We start from the raw sequence: 19679 nt of genomic DNA, 5'->3' as shown, positions 1-19679 counted from the left end.
ACAACTTTGAATGTATGTCACATGTACAGTACAGCTATGTGCAACACTATGCATGTGCTGTCTCTAATGTGCACCATTTCCCCCATATTTCAGTTGTTTTAGTTGAATAGTCTAGTCTACCGATTCATTGATATTTGGAGCCTTGACCATGGCTCTGAAACATCAGTGGCCTTACTGTGTTGTAAACCCATGGTGCTATCCGTGGTGCTGTGTTTTTGCTAGTTCCACCTTAAATCTAAACATTTATAAGACTAAAATAAGTGTTCATTGGGCGGTTCGCTGCTTGCACACCGCATTTCCTTTAGCTCACTTAGCAACCATGATGACCTACATGGACAGCCCATACTGGCCAACCACAATGTTAAGAAACCTTTACCAGCCCATTACAATCCATTAGACCTCGCTCTACATCTTCGGCCTGTCGGGGGGCAGCCATCAGGAGCTAAAAGGTTCAGGCCGAGCGAAGAAGGATGTGGAGTCTGACAGTTTTCTCTCTCCCTAGAGGGACAGCCCTGGATAGTTAGTGTCCCATAATCGTGACACCAAGCTCAGGAAAGCTGTGTTGAAATAGCAGATATTTAGCAACAAGGGGTTTACATGTGATTTTAACGTTATTTGTAAGCAGTGTTTCTGACGGGGACCCAGTGTCTGCTTAATATTTTTTCTGTATATACATTAATCTGATGTTCTGCAGTGGTTTATAGCTCACTGAAGGCCAGAGATATTAGGTGGTTGATGGGTCAGGGGGGGGGGGGGGACAATGTCTAACACTAAAACACTGTCTCACATTTAAGTGCTTGACAACTCAAAGCCTTAGGGCTGTCCCCGCGGATTAAGTAAATGGCTTCTGACATTTAATGCCAATGTATAAAGGAATTATCGATGTATGCTTCTCTCAGACTTATAGAGGAATCAGAGTGGCAGCTAAACGCACCAATGAGGTGTCTGTTTCGCAGCTTTCATCTATCTAGGATTTGATAGGCTTTCACCCAGGACTATTTGACTGAAGATACATTGCTTTGCATTCACACAGCTGTGCACTCCCCCACCTGGGAGCCGCCCTGTACAAATACAGTCCATTTTATAGGTCTCCTCTCAAGGATAAGAGTGGGGTTTGAGTGGCAGGATGGCCACTGGGACATGGAGATAAATGAGCCAACATTATGCATGGGGTGAAGCCGTGACAAGAGCGAAAATTCAGGGATGGTGGGGTGCCATGTGTGAACGATATGACAGAAGTTTTCAGGGAGTTGAGAGCATAACAAATCCGTGTTCCCTGCTGAGAGATTTGCACTTGGTCTGGGAAGCCTCTGCCGCTGAAACCTGCTTCTCACACTTATTTTTAAAGCATATTTGCTGAGTAGACATGGAATAATGTTTCCCCTTAAAACTTTAAATAACACTAACTCGTTATGCAAAAAGTAACTGGTATAAAAATTGCGACTGTTCTGAAGGATAGCTTGAGTTAAAGTCATTTTTTGTGCAACAACTACTGCCAAACATAAACATTTTGAGATGTAGTACACTGAGTGTCATGGTCGAGGCTCTTTTGGTGTGTTTCCCTTTGCAGACTGTCAAAACAGAACTACGCTTTTTTTTAAATAATCAAAAGACGTTTTTTTATGGCTCCCCAGTTCTCCAAAAAGTACGACAACACAAAGTTCTCCACTACCCTGGCAGAGAAATTCATAAAACATGTCAGACATTTCGCCTTTTACTTTGCCTGAACACGGTATCTGCTCTGAAAACGTATTCAGGCTGCAGAAACACAAGTTAAAAATAGCAGCAGAAAGTTACAGTTCCATTACAAACCGTCTCTATACTATACTGGTGTATATGCTGGAAAAGCGTAATGAATAGTTTTGATAAAGGAGTGGTGAGTAATGAAATGTCACAACCATGGAGAAGATAAATGCATCTTTGTGCCTCTGCTATGCTTCAGCACCTTGCACGATGTGTTTTGTACTCTGCTGTGTTTTAATTAGGAAGCCTGACATTTATCCTTCATATTCTGCTTCATGTTAACAGTCGGAAACACACATGGATGAGATTTAAGAAATGCCTGCTCCAGGGTAATATCTATAGAAATGCAACCACATAAGGAGGAAATAAGCTTCTGCAACATGCTTTTATTCAAGGAGGAATTAAGGCACCAGCATATTGTTGACATGTTAAGTCTTTTTTGTATCTTTCATTATAAAAACAGCCTAGGGCCTGAGGACATTAGATCAATAACCAGCAAAACTTTATCTGCGAGCAAAACTTTTTTAGTTCTACAGTCATTTAAAAAGATGCAGTACTCATTAGCACTTCATCACAAACAAACAGTGTTTATTACTCGAAGGCCAGGTCTCATAACCTTTCATACATCATAGAGCCTGACGCTGAATGGCAAATGGAAATATAAGTGTTCATAAATAGCTATTTAATGATTTGTTTATGCTGGTTGGAGGCTAAATGAAAATAGGTTTGGATCAACTCAGCCACTAGGGAGGACACGATGTAGGGGAAATGAGGAAAGATCATCAACAGACTGGAACTTTCATGCTATGTTTAGCATCGTGTCATAAATAAATCATACCCACATTAGCTTTACAACATTGACATGATTACTGTGAACAGACAAGATCACAGCAGAGAGAGAAGCTGGACACTGATCCCGCCTTTTGAAATCTTTTTAAGGGTGCACTGAGACTTAAAGGTCCAATGACATGGCCATTTCTACTGATCATAATTCCATTGTTGAGGTCTACTAGATTGGTTTCTCATACAGCGTCTCTGTATAGTATGTGTATTCACTCTCTGTCCTAAACGCCTTGTTGGAGCTCCTGCCCCCCCCCCCCTCCCTATGAGCCCACTGTGCTCTGATTGGTCAGCTCGCCCACTCTGTTCTGATGAGTCCACCACCGTTACAGCGGAACATCAGTGATTATGTGTTACAATAGCGTTTGTTAGCAACCAGAAAATGACACCAGTAATGACAAACAGATGAGAATGCAGCGTGGGGTCTGGGTGCCGTGTTGGCGGGACGTTGCGGGGCTCGCTGCTGCGAGGAGCAGACAGTGTGAGCTGGCTTACTGGTGTGGTTTCCTGGTTGCTGCGTGGGGTCTGCGAGACAGCGAGACACAGCGAAACCCAGCCCGAAACCAGCCCGAGCACACACACACACCCGCACACACAGACTCACAGACTCACAGCCTCGCCATGTCCCGCCGTTTCACGCTGAGAAATCCCCGGAGCTGCAGCTGAGAAAAGATTGAGTGTATGTGTGTGAGGAAGTCTTAACATAACGGCTCCGCAGACGTAACGTAACGGCTCCGCGGATTGGTCGATTTGGACCAATGGGGCCGTTACGTCACAGTGACCAGGAAGAAAAAAATGTAAAAAGAAAATCTCCAACGAGGCGTTCTGGGGCAGCATAGACAGGTCTTTTCTGTGTTAGAGTTGTACTCGCTACAGGGTGTACTTTGAGGGTTTGTGACTCTGCAGACCGTTTACATGCATAAAAAGCTACATAACACACAAGGGGACGGGTAATAACCGGAAAAGCATGACATGGGACCTTTAAAAAGCAACAATACGCTGTTCAGGTCAATCAGGAAGTATTTGACATGCGACTATATCAGCTTCAATCCGTTACCATAATCACTTTATCTATTTTTAATTGAGCCGGTGGACTGTGTAGGGCAGGAAAAGTAACACGTGTTGATGCTTCTCGATGGTTTGGTCTCTCTTTGGGTCTCACTGTCCTTCTGTAACTTTTCTATCGGGTCTCTTTTCATATCTTGTTTTGGATTGAGTCCAACATTTCTTCTAATGTTAAATTAATGGTGTCTTGAGATTTCTAGTAAGACAACATGCGTCTTGTTAAACTTGTAATGATGCAAGGCAGCAGAAGAAGACATAATTTCAGCCCTTCTGCTGCTGTGCATCATTAAAAGTGTCATTTGCGAGTTAAACATGACTTCAGTGGCACACCCATTGTCATTAAATCAGTGGTTCTCAGACTTTTCCTTTCCAAGTTGCTCCATAATGAATACACATTAGATCACAGACCCACATTGCTACGACGAGCATTCATTTTAGAGTTGTCAAATACAGTATAGGAGATAACCATGGAGGAAGTGAAACCTATACGTTCACTCCAATGGGCTCACTTCTACAGTGAATCAAATAGTGCAAATGAATTATTACCCATTTTTCTGGTGACCTCCAGGAACATCCTCCACAACCCCTGCGGGATCCTGGACCCCTGGTTGAGAACCACTGCTGTTGTTATGTTTAACTACATGTATAATGACAACATCCCTGCACAAGCTCTGCTTTGGATCTCTGATTCAGTCTGTGGTAATGGCTGTAAAGATGCAGTAATTAGTCGATTAATCGATTATTTGACCAAATGATCGCCAACTATGATGACTTCAACTGACTCACCGTAGGGGTTTCACCACCCAGTTTGTTTAACTATGTTTCACTCATTTTTCATGCCAAAAATAAATGCTCCATTCCAAATCTAGAGATTTTCTTTTTACATCATAATAAACTGAATATCTCGAAATCTCAACACATAATTTTGAGATACAAGGATGGACATTTCTTACTACTTTCTGATATTATATTGACCAAACGATTAATCTAGAAAGTTATTTCAGCCTTAATGAACGCAGTAGCATCTTGACCCGTTAGTGATGAGAGATAGTTTGAACTGAAACAGCTGTCTATAGTTGATGAGTAGGTGTACCCTGATTTTAACTACAGTAGCTGTGAAGCCACATATTTCTGTCTTGGGTTGGTTTTTCTATATTATATGCAGGGTGGGTTGTAGCTGTGAGGAATTGGATGATTTGTGTTCACGTTGTTATCTCTTTTTATTTCCTGAACACAATTGCGGGGAATAAATATTCATTTCTCAAGTTTTTTCCTTTTACAGCACGGTTTCCACATTTTTAATGTCTCTAATAATTGTAATTCAAACATTATTCAGTAGTGTGCATTATCTCCGGTGTGTTTGAGTGATTGGCATACACAAGTCAGCATCACAGGAATCCTTTTTGCTGCACGTACGGCACTGAGCAGAACATTACTGCTGCACTATTACACCGCCCAACAGGAGAAATCGTTTGGAAAATGTTCATTAGGAATTCAGGCGTCGGAGGGCCTCGCCGTGATAAGAGCGATGAAAACTGCAACAGACACGCCCAGCCCCAGGTGCTGGAGTGACTGCACAGATTTAACAGAGTGTTTTCAGCACCTGTTGTGAAATGGGCAAAATTATTTTTGACTGGAGCCCTTTTTTCAGCATCTTTGGTCAAAAAAGCTGTCTTTATAAATGGAAATAAGTAAAACTGTGGTTCTGCTCTGTTCCCCACACAATCGTAATGTCTCTGGTTGTACATTTGAGAGAAAGCAGCAGCAACAGAAGACAGATGCAAGATGGAGGATGATAGCCGCTGCCACAAACAGATGCCACGTCTGAATGTCAGAGAGTGCATTGCGCGGATTTGTGTTATTTATCCGTACAATAGGCATGAGGGTGTGTATGAATGTGATATGGGCCTAAAGTGAGAGACTTTGCATGAGAGATGGCTTTTTGTGTCCAGTGCGTGTGCAAGTTAAGTGAATCTGGTTTAACGTAAAGGATTAGTGCTTCTTTAGTAAAAGGGTGGTTTAAACCATTATGCTGTGTGAGTGTGTGTGTGTGTGTGTGTGTGTGTGTATGTGTGTGTGTGTGTGTGTGTGTGTGTGTGTGTGTGTGTGTGTGTGTTTGTGTGTGTGTGTATGTGTGTGTGTTGCTTCTTTACTCTGAGTACAATGAGTGCCCAGACCTCAGGGGTAGAAAAGGCTTTAAAAATCAAACAGAGCACAGAAAATCAGCTGTCAAGCCAGGGCTGTGTGTGTGTGTGTGTGTGTGTGTGTGTGTGTGTGTGTGTGTGTGTGTGTGTGTGTGTGTGTGTGTGTGTGTGTTGGTTTAAGTGCCTGTGCTTTGTAATGATGCATACACAAACAATCGTGTCAATTTACAAGCATTAATGTACTGTATGGTATGCCTCTCCGCAAGTATCCATTAAATCACTTATATGTCCTCATTTGTAAAAAGTGCCATTTTGGCTTTTTCTTATTTCACTCACAGTCTCTCTCTGGGAGTTGTAGTACTTTTCTTTCAGTTGTTAACAACCTCAGCGTTACTGTTCCAATTTGTTTTCCTGACCTTCAGGCAACTTACACAGCTGAAAACTCCTCACACTTTTTGGTACACAGTGCTTTGAAAACTCAACCTGCTCATGTATTTCTTTAGGACCCTTTGAGGGTTCTGAACCAAGAGGAGAGGCAGGAAAAAGGGCCAAACAAAGGGATGAGACAACACAGTGTGAAATGGGATTTGAAACCATGTGATTGTGGATCCACGGGCTGTGAACTAATGGGCTGAAGGCACCATGACGGTGTTCAGTGTGTTTCAGAGTAGCAGCATACGGCTTTTGTCCAGTCTAAATTCAATTTTACTGTTTTCGGATTTGGCATGCTAGTTGTAATATATCTCCCCTTTTGGGCCTTTTTCCCCCATTTAATCCCAACTCCTTTTAGCAACAAGAGTGCATACAGTTTATATCAGACTCTTAAATGTGTCAATGCCATGCGTGAATGCCTGAAAAATGTGCAGAATCAAACCTCTAACCTCGACAGCATTACACAATGAGCTGGATCCACAAAGAATAAGAACATATATTTTCTGAGATTACACAACCCATTCAAAACACCTTTCAAAGTGACACGAAAATATGAACGTGGGATAAATAATGCAAAACGTACTCAATGGATATTCAAGGTTTTCTTTTCACTAGGCTACTATGTAGAAACTACACACTTATACTGTGAGAAAACAAGACATGTACCATTTCAGAAGTTCTGAAAATCATACAATAAGTGCACCAATAGATGTCCGTCAAACTGATGAAACTTCCCAGAAAGAAGGCTTGGTATTTTTCGAAGATTCACTGTTTTTTTTCATCTTAATCAATCTGTTTTACCAACCTCTGAAGTGTGTTATAACCTGACTGTGGCACAATCGGTTACACCAACAGCACATTTAAATATCAAGCATTTATTTTAAGGTTTTATCACCTAATGATGTTGTTTTGAAACCCTGCGAATGTGGACACTGATAGACATTAATTCATAAGTCTTTCCTTCAACTTCAAAGCATCTGTACGTTTTGTGAGTTTTAATAGTGAGGCTTGTTTGGCTGCGATAGAGCTTTTTCTCACATCTTCTCAAACCACATCAGCAGTATCTCCAACCCTTTGCTTGCTTTGCTCTGTCACTTTATTCCTCAACGTGAAATGCCAGGTCTCTGCCTCGTGACCCCTCCTCCTGCTCTGTATTGAAGCTTATTAAAAAACGTTTCTGGGGCGTTTCTCAGCTCCTGCTGTGGGCCTCTATTGTACGCTACTTTGCAGACTATTTCCGTCCGGATTTCCAGGAAGCGAGCTCTGACATTCAAGAAGCTTTGAGAGTGCTATTAGTCAGGCTACCTGGCACAGGGAGATAGCACTGAACTCCTTCAACCCTTTGAAACGCAAGGGACCGCATACCCACAAAGCATCTTAGAGCCGGAGAACTGATCGGAGGCCAGCCTCTCTCTCGCAGCGTCTTCGTGTTCACGCATCCATGGGACCCTCGCTGATGATTTCCAGATCAGTGTTTATTCTTAGAGGCTTTATGCACACCAGCACTCCTCCCTCTTTGAAGTGCGGACAGACGGAGGGGGGATGTTGGCTCGAAGCCCACAGGAGCCGTGAAAGCTTGCAGTGTTGTTATTTACGAAAAGCTTTGTTTTCCCGTGGTGCAAAAATAACCTTCCATTTGTGAGAGTTTTGAATTTGGAGGTCATTAATGTTTTATTGTTTTCATGCACGCTAAAGCAGAGTGCCACGCAGAAAGGGCAATGCATTAGTTATGACTTCCTGGTTTATTGGGAAGTGATGGACAATATCACCTTCACTCACCTCTCACCAGGATTCAAAGTATTTCACGATTGCTCCCTGGTTTATATTCCACTGAGATAGACCTGATGTCTTTGGATCTAGCTCTGGATATAAAGCCCTTCTTGTCTGACAAAGTGATTGACACCAGAGAATCCCATAAGCCCACAGGATAGTTGGTGACTTACTGTATGCCCTTGTGCACTGGATTTCCTCTCTTTATTGAGCTTCAGTATTGGCCTTCATACAGAGTTTAACCTTATTTCTAAAATGTGTAATATGTTCAATTTCAAATTAAATTGGCTCTAAAGTTTTTGATTAAGGGTTTTCATTCATTCAGTTGCCACGCAAGAATTTCTTCAATTAATTAATCATTTTAGATACTTGTAATAGTTTTACATGCGTGTGACCATTACGGGCTAGTGCTATTAGCCCTGTTTATTCAAAATGTTGTCCAAAGGGCCAGAGAGGGCCATGACATGTATTTGTTAGCTGATAATGCTTTTTTTTGGGCGCAACACTGTCAGATGGATGGTTTTTAGTAACTGACGAGAATCTGATACAAAAACTACAGTAAAGGTCACCTGATCTCACAATGATATTCCTCATAAAGCACAATAACTTTATTTAATTTGAACATTAAAGTCAAACTTCAGACAAAGTAAGGAATCCTTGCATAACCTTTCAAACGCTTCCTTTTTTAGAACCTTTTCCCTATTGTGCTTTTGGAAAAACGTGTGCTTTTTAAACCAGCAGGAAACATTATAATTAGGCTTTTTGTTATACCAGATTCCCATGCTGTAGCACAATCCTCAGTTGTCTAACTTGTACCAAAAAGGGAAGAAACATTCCTTGCAGAAAATTGGGAAATGGCCTTTATGTTTCTGCAGACTAATGGGTTATGGCTTTTGTGTTGCCAGCAGAACTGTAATTAGCTTATAAGGGCATGTTCCTGTGTAAATTTAAAGCTGAATGCAGAAAAGGAGGTGAGTTAGTGACCCGGGGGGCAGAAAGTAGACAGCGTTTTGTGGGTCTAATTGCCGAAATTGCCATTTAGCTTGAATAGTTGTTCTCTCCATTGGTTGCACATGTGGTAGGATGATTTAAGAGCCCTGTGCTGATGTAGGTCGTCCAAATTAGCTGGAGTGGAGACACGAAGGGAAGCCAAATGAAGATATGTTAGTGTGTGTGTGTGTGTGTGTGTGTGTGTGTGTGTGTGTGTGTGTGTGTGTGTGTGTGTGTGTGTGTGTGTGTGTGTGTGTGTGTGTGTGTGTGTGTGTGTGTGTGTGTGTGTGTGTGTGTGTTCGTGCACCAGATTTACTGTCAGAATGTAATGGCTGCTTGTAATGGCCTCTGAAGTGAAGTTAAAAACTGTCAGGGCAAACACTAACAGCCTCTGATATTTAGTAGCATTTTTCATTTTAGCCTGTAACATGTTTTGTAGCGTTGTCATATATTCCTCTTACTGTTGTACCCCGTGGGCAACTCAAGGGGGTTCATGGGAGCCTGAAACTCAAAGGGATTTTTTTTCAGTGTCTCTGGCAGAGGGAATTGTAGTGTTGTTTTTTTTCTTATCGGAAAACAGTTAAGCACACAGTCTGCAGGAGGCCAACATGGCAATTGCACACAAAGCAGCATGACAACAACGGACTAACCAACCACAGTGCAGATGGATTGTTTGGAGGCAAAGAAGAGAAAAACAGAAACGTCCTCCAGCAATTGGAATAAAAGCGAGTAAGTGCTTTTTCATCCTCGTGAAATAAAACATATCTGGGTACAAATTAAGTGTATCCTTTTGCCAATATCATCATTATAAATGAAATTATACAGCCATACTGTAGGACACAACAAGTGGTAATGTTTCAGTAGTGTTACTTCTATTTTGTGCGCATTATGTTTTTGTAAAAGAGAATATTGGTAGGGTCATAATGTCTTTGAAAGGCAGACAATTCACGCAAAGATTTAATATTTAATGTGCAATAATACTGTGATTTATACGAATCTATAGCCAAAAGACAGTTAGCTTAGCATAGAAACATTGAAAACACTTTTTTATTTGCATGTTGCTCCCTGTCAGACTATGCTTACCCCTGTTTCCTGTCTTTATGCTAAGCTAAGCTAATCTACATCTAGCTTTGTATCGGCTTTGTGTCGTTGACGGCTGTATTTCAGTGTACAGAAATAGAGGGAATATGTGTGTGTGTGGTTGTGTGTGTGTGTAGAGATTGGGTCCTATTCCAGCAGATGATCGCAGGTCTTTTCATAGATTCCTGTCTCATTTAAATGACAATGGGAGATCAGCGTCAATTACCACTGCGTCTTTGCATCGTGATCCAGAGAGCTGATAAAACAGCTGGCTTTTAACCCCAGAAGATGCTGTGACATTTAATTACTTCACCTAATACTGAACATTATTTTAAAGTAGGACATGCTGCATTATGTTGACTCTAATCCATCTATCCATTTCTGTTCATCTATCTAATTTTACAAATGATTCCATTAAAATGTTCCCTGATGATTTTATGTGGGAGTTTCCCTCCTCTGTTCCTTCATATTGCTTCTCCTTCCTCTGTCATTCATTATGAAGGGCTCTGGATTTTAGTGTGTGTGTGTGTGTGTGTGTGTGTGTGTGTGTGTGTGTGTGTGTGTGTGTGTGTGTGTGTGTGTGTGTGTGGTGTGTGTGTGTGTGTGTGTGTGTGTGTGTGTGTGTGTGTGTGTGTGTGTGTTAGAGGTCAGTGGGGAGTGAGGCTCCTCATAATCCGGTAATCAAACCAGCTGCCACCCACCCAACCCCCATCCCACCGCCCCTCTCTCCTCCTTTTTTCTCCTCATCTCTCTCCATCTTTTTCTATTTATTCAGTCTTTTCTTTTAATTTCATTGCCTGTATTGCATTTTTTTTTCTTTAACCTTCGCAATCATTTCAAATGACTCATTTTGTCTCTCTTTCCTTTTTTTGCATTTCTTCACTTCCTGCCCTCCTTCCTTTCTGTATGTTTGTCCCTTAATGTCAACAGAAAATGAGTACATTGCAAATGAATGATCAAACTGATTAATATCATTCACTTTGGTCACCTCGTCTAATTCTAATGCATTATTGACCATTTCATCAATCAAGTAACCACTTCCATTTAAGTTTACTACAGTATTAGCAAATGAAAAGAAGTGAGCATCAATAATCAATTATTTACAGCAATACATAAAAAGTACATTATTATAGATGTTGGGTTCATTATAGTGCTCCCTCTTTATCATTCATCCCTTCCTCATGTTTCTTCTCTTGTACCTCATATTTTGCTTCTTCTAGTTTTTTTAAAATATCTTTCACCCTCCATCGCCTCTGTCCGTCTTTTCCCCCCCTCACTCTCCATCCTCCACTGACACGCTCTTTCATTTCTTATTACTTTATTTCTCTGATTAATCATGCCCTTTTTACTTCAAGTCCCCTCATGTTCTGTTTTCTTCCTCTTTCATGCTCTCATCAACCTGTTCACCCTGTTTCACCTCCTCAGTGCTGCTGCAGAGAATTGCCCTCTCATGGCTGTCTGGTCATGTCCATTTGTTTCTTTTATAGCTTATTAGCCATGCAGGTTGTCGCACCAAATTGCTTTATACAGCCATAAAATACAGCCTAGCAGCGGATTGTGTTTGTATCCATTGTAGAAGAAACATGCCTTGTGTGTGTTTTTGTTGCAGATATTGTTCTGTTTGTGAGGGCTGTGACCTGCTGTGATTCGTATGAGCTCATTTTGTACAAGTCACAGGTTTCAGAGAAAAAGGAGCGCTGTGTTGAATTTGTAACCAAAGCTTGAGTGTAAGGAGACGGGAAAGATTATGTGTTCTGCATGAGGAGGGCACTCCCCTCTCTCTCTGTCTTTGTGTGGTTTGCTCAATCAAATGCAAAAGGCATAAAACAGACTTCCTGGCTCACAAACAAATGTAGATTTCAGAGGATCAGTTTTGTCTCTCTTACTGGAAAATAAGATTATAGAATTGCATTATCTTGCAAACAATGGTGAGGTGGATTTCAGAAAAGGGCTAAGCCGTCTTATACCATACATGTCTCATCCAACAACCATTTAAGAAAGTCTTCTGGATAGTTGACTGTGTGCAAAAAAAAATATATATATACTTCTTGGCTTCATGACAGATATTGTGGTGTGGGTAAGGTTTAATTAAGTCACAGCGTAAGTGGATGTGAGCATCTAAAACATGTGTTTTTCTGATATAGGTCACAATGATCATCATAAGTTTAAGGTGACCACTCAACCCAGTTAATCTAAGGAAATTAGAGGGTCTTAAATGTTAATAGTCAGTTTTTAAATAAAAACCAAAACCATAAAAAACACCATATTTCCCAAACCTTAATAATAATGCCGAAATTGACCTCAAGTGCCAAATTTGGTGCCTTTTTGACCTGTTTGCCATGTGAAACTATATAAGCCTCACTATTACATAACTACATATATGCATGACTACACAACTCATATTATGATCTGGCAGCTAGCACGGTTGCAGTTCACTCACAGCAGATACAAGCTTACATAATATGTGTTAATAACCCAGAGCAAATGTATTTCCCCATCACATTATTTAAACATCAGCTTAGCAGCAGTTTCAATCGTGAGCTTCACTCCCTCTTTCACTCAATAAAATACATTTATTTTGACTGCTATTAACACAAGTTTGAATGAAAACAAGTGTGTGTGTGTGTGTGTGTGTGTGTGTGTGTGTGTGTGTGTGTGTGTGTATTTGTTTCTGTTCTCTGGAGGTGGCCTACTTCAACTGTGTTGCCACCCTATGGTTGCCACTCGAATAGCCTCCAGTGTGAAATTGTTTTCTTCAGCATTTACTGTAAAGAGACTTAGCAGTTATTAAAACAAGCCTGGGTCTATTTTTCTCTTTTATTTTCACAATATTTGTATGTGTGTAGATGTCAATGTGCATGTAAGACTTCACTAGATGGAGTCTTACAGTTACATATCTTGTATGATTGTCCTGCACAATTTTAAACCACTTTACAGTCTCTAAACTCTCCAACATCTTTCTTTATCACTTTATCTTAATGCTTCTTCACCTCCTAACCCTTTTGTCCATCCTCAGAAGCACATTTATTCAACCTTTTCCTCGATTGTCTTTTTTTAACTCTTCAGATGGCGTCTACAGCATTTCAGCCCAGTGCGTTCTCCGCGTCCTCATCATCACAGAAGACATGCTGGGCAGCAGTGTCACCGTCCGCCTGCAGAACATGTCCCAGGAGCACTTCCTGTCACCACTGCTTGGTAACTTCCTGGAGGGCGTGTCAGCAGTGCTCTCTGTGCCCGTCGAGGATGTTTTTATCTTCAACATCCAGCCGGACCTGGACGCGGCGCCGGGAGGGATCCTGAATGTCAGCTTTTCTGCTGCGTTACCCGGCGGGGTCTTCTTCCCCTCCGAGACCCTGGAGGAGCAGCTGTATCTGAACAGGCCGAGGCTGACGTCACTGACGCAGATGGAGGTTAGTTTATGTCAATAACACAGATTTAAATGGGAGAATTCATCGTTTTTTTATCCCACAATATATTTATTTACATTTTTAGCAACATACAACACAGCCTTTTACATTTAAATGATATACATACATTACAAAACAGATTCGCCCTATTAACTCACACCAAAAAGGATAAAGACAAACAAATCAAGTCATGAAGTACTGAGTGGAGTAAATTAATTGTAAAACATTCAAAATGTGACATTTAAGCTTGGAAACTGCATTGTTACGGCACCTTTTAAGTGCTTAGTGTATAAGATGCATACAAAAATAAATAAAAAAAGTGGTAGAACACATTGTGCACATGCATCTCAAGACAGTCACATGAGCATATTGCATGTGAACCGGTAATAATAGAATACAGATGCCATGCCAGCGCATCCATATGGCTTTAACCAGCAGTTTGCTGATATGACCACTAAATGTTCTCATGCATGAAATCACACACACCTGGACACAGCAGGCACATCAGTTACATAGAGTACAGTACACGCTAACACACTCTCAGAGCATCTATATGCACGCATGAGAGGAAGAGATGTTTCGATAGAAGACAACAAGTGACACCAAAAGGAGAAAAGATGTATGTAGGGCTGAGAGATAGCACAGCCATGTCTGGAGATACATATTTAAAGGCTGAATGTATACGACCTTTTCTCAATAAGACAGTCACACAAACACACATTATCACCAACAAACTGAAGCTGATACTCTTACTGTCTTAAGAAAACACAATCTTGTGAATATATCTGATCCAGTGACCTCAACAGCAAGCTGGAACAGTCCCCCCTGGAAAGCAAAATTATGACAAATGTACATAAAAGCAAAACAAAACCTGATAAATTAAGATAAATATTCTTGAATTACAGTATGTTAATTTAGGGCTGTAATCCTAGGCTCTAATTGTACACCACTTCTAGTGAAATCTGGACATAGAGTATGCAAGGAGACATTCATGGTGACGTTTTCTGAGGAGAAGAAATACCTTGAAAGACAGCAGAGGGAATTAATTATTCAAAATGACAGTGGGCTCTCAACAAATATTCTGTTATTTCTTCTTTATTCGGTTTGCCTCCACACGTAGGCTCTGTAGCCTGAGAGGCCTGACCCAGGGCAATTAAACCCACAGGACTCTTGTGCTGCTCTCAGGCTGTGAGACCTTTAGATTATCATATTCATATTTTATTTTAATCAAGCTTCTTTCATCTGAACCATGACGGTAAGAGGACAATATTTAGAGCTATATTAGTAAGCTATAAAAAAATAAAGAACTGAGGGATAATTTGGAGTAGAGCAAACATGACTTCCTGTTTGTCAGCATGCTTACTGGTATGTTTTAGTACTAGCATAACAGGTAGCCAGTGCTTAAGTGAAAGCGCTAGCATGCTAACATTATGTCAAGTCTCTCTAAACAACATGGAACCATTCTTTCCATGTTTTTACCTTAATAAGTTACACATTTTGAGTCAAAAGTTGAACAGCTCCTGAATTTAGCACAAAGCTAACTAAGCTAATTAATTGGTTAGCATTCTCCTTTTGTTGATGCTTCTGCGTGTAGTAGCCTCATGGGATATGTTGATGTTGTGGAATTTAAACTCAATTTTGTATTTTATCTGAACAATTAGGATTCGATTTGAATCCCTTTTCTTGCCTTTCTAACAAAATATTTGTTAGGACTAATGTGTAGTCGTGTATAATACCTGGCAAACTTATCTAGTATCCTATCCATGTGAACCTGCTTTATTTGTGAGTGGACCTCACATACTCTAGGGGGGTCCGGGGGCATGCTCCCGCGGGAAGATTTTTTTTTAAATGTTGAAGTTAAAAGCATCAATCTGGTGCACTTTGAGCACAAGATGAAGAGATTTATGGGTACAGCTCTCAACACTCATATGAAACAGAACTGTATATATTTCAATAATCCAAACATCTTTAGAATATGATCACAACCAATAACAAATAATTTAAACTAGTTTATTTTATAAACTCCTCTCTCTTATCTTATGTTACCTAGTTAGCAATCTTTTCTTTTTATTAATGCATATTTGACTAATCACTCCCCTTTTTTTTACTGTACACATTGGAATGATTTATTACTTAATTTTTTACAAATATATTAAATAGATAAAGGTGTGCATTGGAAATATTTGTTTACATAGATGACCAAACAATTTGAGACTCACTGAGATAACTTAGACTAAAGTTAACTATCCAATCAATCAGAGAGTCCTTTACCTCACCTGAAGTTATTTGAGCCTCTCATCGGTAGGCTGTCGGCCTTTGGCTGTCGGCCAAAGAAATCACTCTGATTGGCTGTTCAGCTTAGCGAATCAGTGCATGAGAAGCGAAACGGAAGTGAGGGACCCAAACAAACTATTAAGAAGGCAAATCTGAGATTTCATTTAACTCCAGTTCTCGACACAGGTTCGGGAAAGCCCCATGAGCTTCTCGTTGTACAGTAGAGTGAAAATGGAACACACACGCTATTTGTCACGCAGTCTGTCTTCCGGTTGTTGCCTCTTTTGAATGACGAATACACACTACCCGCCCTTCGGAAACAGAGCAGAGGAGAGAATGTGAATGCGCAAAGCAATGCAGTGGACACTGAAACATGCACATACATTGGATAAATAACATAAGCGTTTAGTTTATTTAATAAACAGCAGGTCATCCTTGAAAAATAGATCAATGATCTCAATGGGATTCACCTGCATAAATAAAGGTTTGAAATGAAAATAAAAGAGCACATGTTCAATGTGAAAAGTGACCGTAGATAGATTATTTCAGTTTCGATTTGGCGCTATCTATATTTATATATACAAAAAAAACACCTTGAATTTCAGGGGGGGTGCGGGGTTCCGTTGGGGTGGCGCAGCGCCCCCCCAAGACTATGGTAGGGGAAACACTGCTACTACTACTACTTGTACATGCTAATGCAGCAATAACAATCTTCACAATGCCTCTTATTACTCCAGGTGCTCCCGTTCGACGACAATGTGTGTCTGCGTGAGCCGTGCCAGAACTACATGAAGTGCATCTCAGTGCTGCGTTTCAACAGCTCCGCCCCCTTCATCTCCTCGCCCTCCATCTTGTTCCGGCCAATCCACCCCATCGCCGGCCTGCGCTGTCGCTGCCCGGTTGGCTTCACGGGTGATTACTGCGAGACGGAGATCAACCTGTGTTACTCCAACCCCTGCCTGAACGGGGGGGTGTGCGCCCGCAGAGAAGGAGGGTACACCTGCATCTGCCGTGAAGATTACACCGGTGAGTAGTATGTGCTGTCGTTAGAGACTGTGCCTGTATTTCTGATGCTGTGGCAAAGGTGAAATGATAGAAAATCTCACCATGTTTCTTTCTGGGTATAAAGGAACACATTGAGTGTGTGTGTCTGCACCTATATGAAGAAGATACACCAAGAGAAGTGTAGGTGTTGTGAAGGTGGTGTACGCATATTGATTGTAAATTAAAGTGCTAGTATGTACACTTAGGTTTGTTTTAAGCAACTTAATCCCTTCATCTTTTACAAAAGACTCCAAGAAGAGTCCAATTTGTTTCATATGTTGGCTCTTTTTCATTTCAAATGATGGGAAATATTTCAAGCAATTTGATGAGTGCAAATACCCTAAAATATATAGTAATGGTTAAAAAACTCGAACTGTCCTTGATGTTGATCACTCTGGTTAGCCACCTTGAAGTGTCTTGTCTACACGTTATTGGTTTAACTGATTGACCTTTCCAGTGCTTTAATTAAACAGTAGTTAAGAGTCCAATAAGCATTCAAGAGCCTGCAAATTAACAGGTCATTTATTATTTAGTAGAATTCTTTTAGACACTTATATACCATGCAGGTTATAATGTCAGCTCATGACACAGAAACACCGGGCTGAGCAACATGGCTTTTCCAATTTGAATCGAAAACGCCAAATTAGGCAGTTGAATAATTTGGTTTTACCTCTACTTTAGATATTATAGAGTAGTGTGTTTATGTGTGTGTGTGTGTGTTTGTCTTGATTGATGTAGTCTTTAACTCCAGCCTGCCAAACTGTAACTGACTGACTGTGTCTCTTTGTACATGTCCCATATTGGCTTTCCTTTTTGATCCGCGCTGATTTTACTCTGTTGAAACATGAAAGCACACACACTGCCTCCTGGGAGAGCTTCCTCTTCCACGGCTCTCTACCTGTTACTTAGTCTTTAGAAACACTTTTACGTGGGCACCACATACACACACAGACACACAAACCACCTCCACCGCTGCCACCATAAACCCCTCACTTTGTTTTACTGTCGCCAAAGTAATTTGTTCCCTCTCTCACACACTCACAGATTTAATTATTTCTTACTTTTCCCAATACTCTAGACTCATTTCCTCACTCTTTCACTCCCTCTATTCCCCCCTGTTTTCTCAGCCCCTTCATACTACTGCATTTCTCCAATCTTGTAGCCATTGAGTAGGTTGTAGGAGAGGATAGATGCTGTAAATGTCAGTGTGAGTGTCTGGGGGATGTTTCACATTTCCTTTTATTTCAGATCAAAAGAGAGCTGGGGGAGTGAAGCAACACTTTTCTTTCACGAGCGAGACTGAGTCTTTTCCAAACTCCCACTGAACCAGACAGAGAGAGACAGGAGGAAAGTGATAAAGAGATAGTGGAATCGAGCAAAGTAGACATGGAGGTAGGAAGTCAGTTAAAAGGAGAGAGAAAGACAAAATAGGAAATGATGGAAGGAAAGTGAAAAGGAGACATTTTGACAAATTAAGAGAAAGATCAAATGTTGAGAGAAAGAGATTGTGAGGGGTAAGAGGAAATCACTTTGGGATATTTGGCAGTATTAGTGAAAAATTGTTATTCAGGAGGGAAATGTGTTGAAATATTTGAGTCATGATTCAAAATTAAGAGACACTTCCACCAATGTTTGATCTAGAATATTTGCTCCTTTGAGATTCCTGTGGTGAAGGAACAAAATTCTGTTAATTTGAGTCTCACTACGACCCACGTCTACAAACAACCAAACCTTGTTTGACAAAAAATGACAAATATCAGCCAAAGCTTGTATGACAGATGACGTGTCTAATTTTTTAACTAACTAACTGCAAATGTGGACATACATCAGAATACATGTAATACAGTCTGAAAATAGGGAATGTAGATCAGTGATAGTAGAAGACAAAAAAATAAGACAGAATAACCAAAAATAGGAGGTGCAGAGAAAAACAAAATAACGTGTTAAAGGTGGGACAGGGGAGGGAGGGAGTGCCAACAGCGGAGCATGAGAGATGAAGGAAAGGACGGAGAGGCAGGTATGACAGCGATACGAGAGACGAGGGAGACGGTGAAATCAGAGAGAATACCATGGAAGGAGGGCTGCAGGGGGAAATGGGGCAGGAAACATCTGGGAGCAATGAGAGAGAGGGTTGGAGGATGAGGGTTCAGGGAAATCAGACGGGTTCTGAGGAGTCGGCGTTGTGCTCTTCCTGCGTGGGCGTCGGGTGTTGCGGTGTCTTGTCAACGCCCAGGGCTAGTGGGAAGAAGAGAGAGAGGAGGAGGACACATAAACAGGGACGGATTGATTCTGCAACACTCAGAAATCTCCAGACATCTCACAACCAAGTTTGCTTTCTACCTCATCCGTTTCCATCCAACCTGCCTTCATCCTCTATCCTTTATCCATATGCTCTTTGTTTCTTTGAACCCCTTTTCTGTGAAACTATGGATTGCTCTCACAGGCAGGAGCTCAGCCTGGGGTTTGTACACTTTTTTTTCCTACTCTGTGAGAGTTGTTTCTGACGCTTGAACAGTAGCTCTCAATAGACTTGTGTCAGGTGTGCTTTGGAACAATTGTTGGTGTAATGTTGGGCGGCTCAAGTCAAATGTTTTGAATGAGAAGTACAACCAATTCATAAAGGGAAATTACGCCCTGCTTGCTGACATTAATATTTCCTTTTAGCTGACTTTTTTCAGTGCCTCACCAACACAATTAAGTAAAATAAAAAACTCCCCATTGCTCCCCGGGCGCTGTACAACAGCTGCCAGCTCCTAGAACTAGGATGGGTTAAAAGCAGAGAACAAATGTCACTGTGTGTGTGTGTGTGCTGTGTGCATGAACATGTGTGACCAATAAAGAGGGTTTCAGCCGCCAATTCTATCCATCTCTTTAAGGCAGCCTCTTCTGC

The 19679-nt window shown here is 41.1% G+C and overlaps 1 protein-coding gene across 2 annotated transcripts in view; it reads left to right on the top strand.

Moving 5' to 3' along the window:
- Nucleotides 1-19679, top strand: part of celsr3 (cadherin, EGF LAG seven-pass G-type receptor 3) — a 104173-nt gene that overhangs the window by 11191 nt on the left and 73303 nt on the right. For both annotated transcript variants that reach the window (XM_034145037.1, XM_034145038.1), the window contains exons 2-3: nucleotides 13131-13474; nucleotides 16483-16771. In XM_034145037.1, the coding sequence (XP_034000928.1) occupies nucleotides 13131-13474; nucleotides 16483-16771 (633 nt within the window). The remainder of the gene's footprint in view (nucleotides 1-13130; nucleotides 13475-16482; nucleotides 16772-19679) is intronic.

The sequence above is a fragment of the Trematomus bernacchii genome, unplaced genomic scaffold (assembly GCF_902827165.1).
Source record: "Trematomus bernacchii unplaced genomic scaffold, fTreBer1.1, whole genome shotgun sequence".
Lineage (NCBI taxonomy): Eukaryota > Metazoa > Chordata > Actinopteri > Perciformes > Nototheniidae > Trematomus > Trematomus bernacchii.
This window is presented reverse-complemented; position numbering and strand designations above follow the sequence as displayed.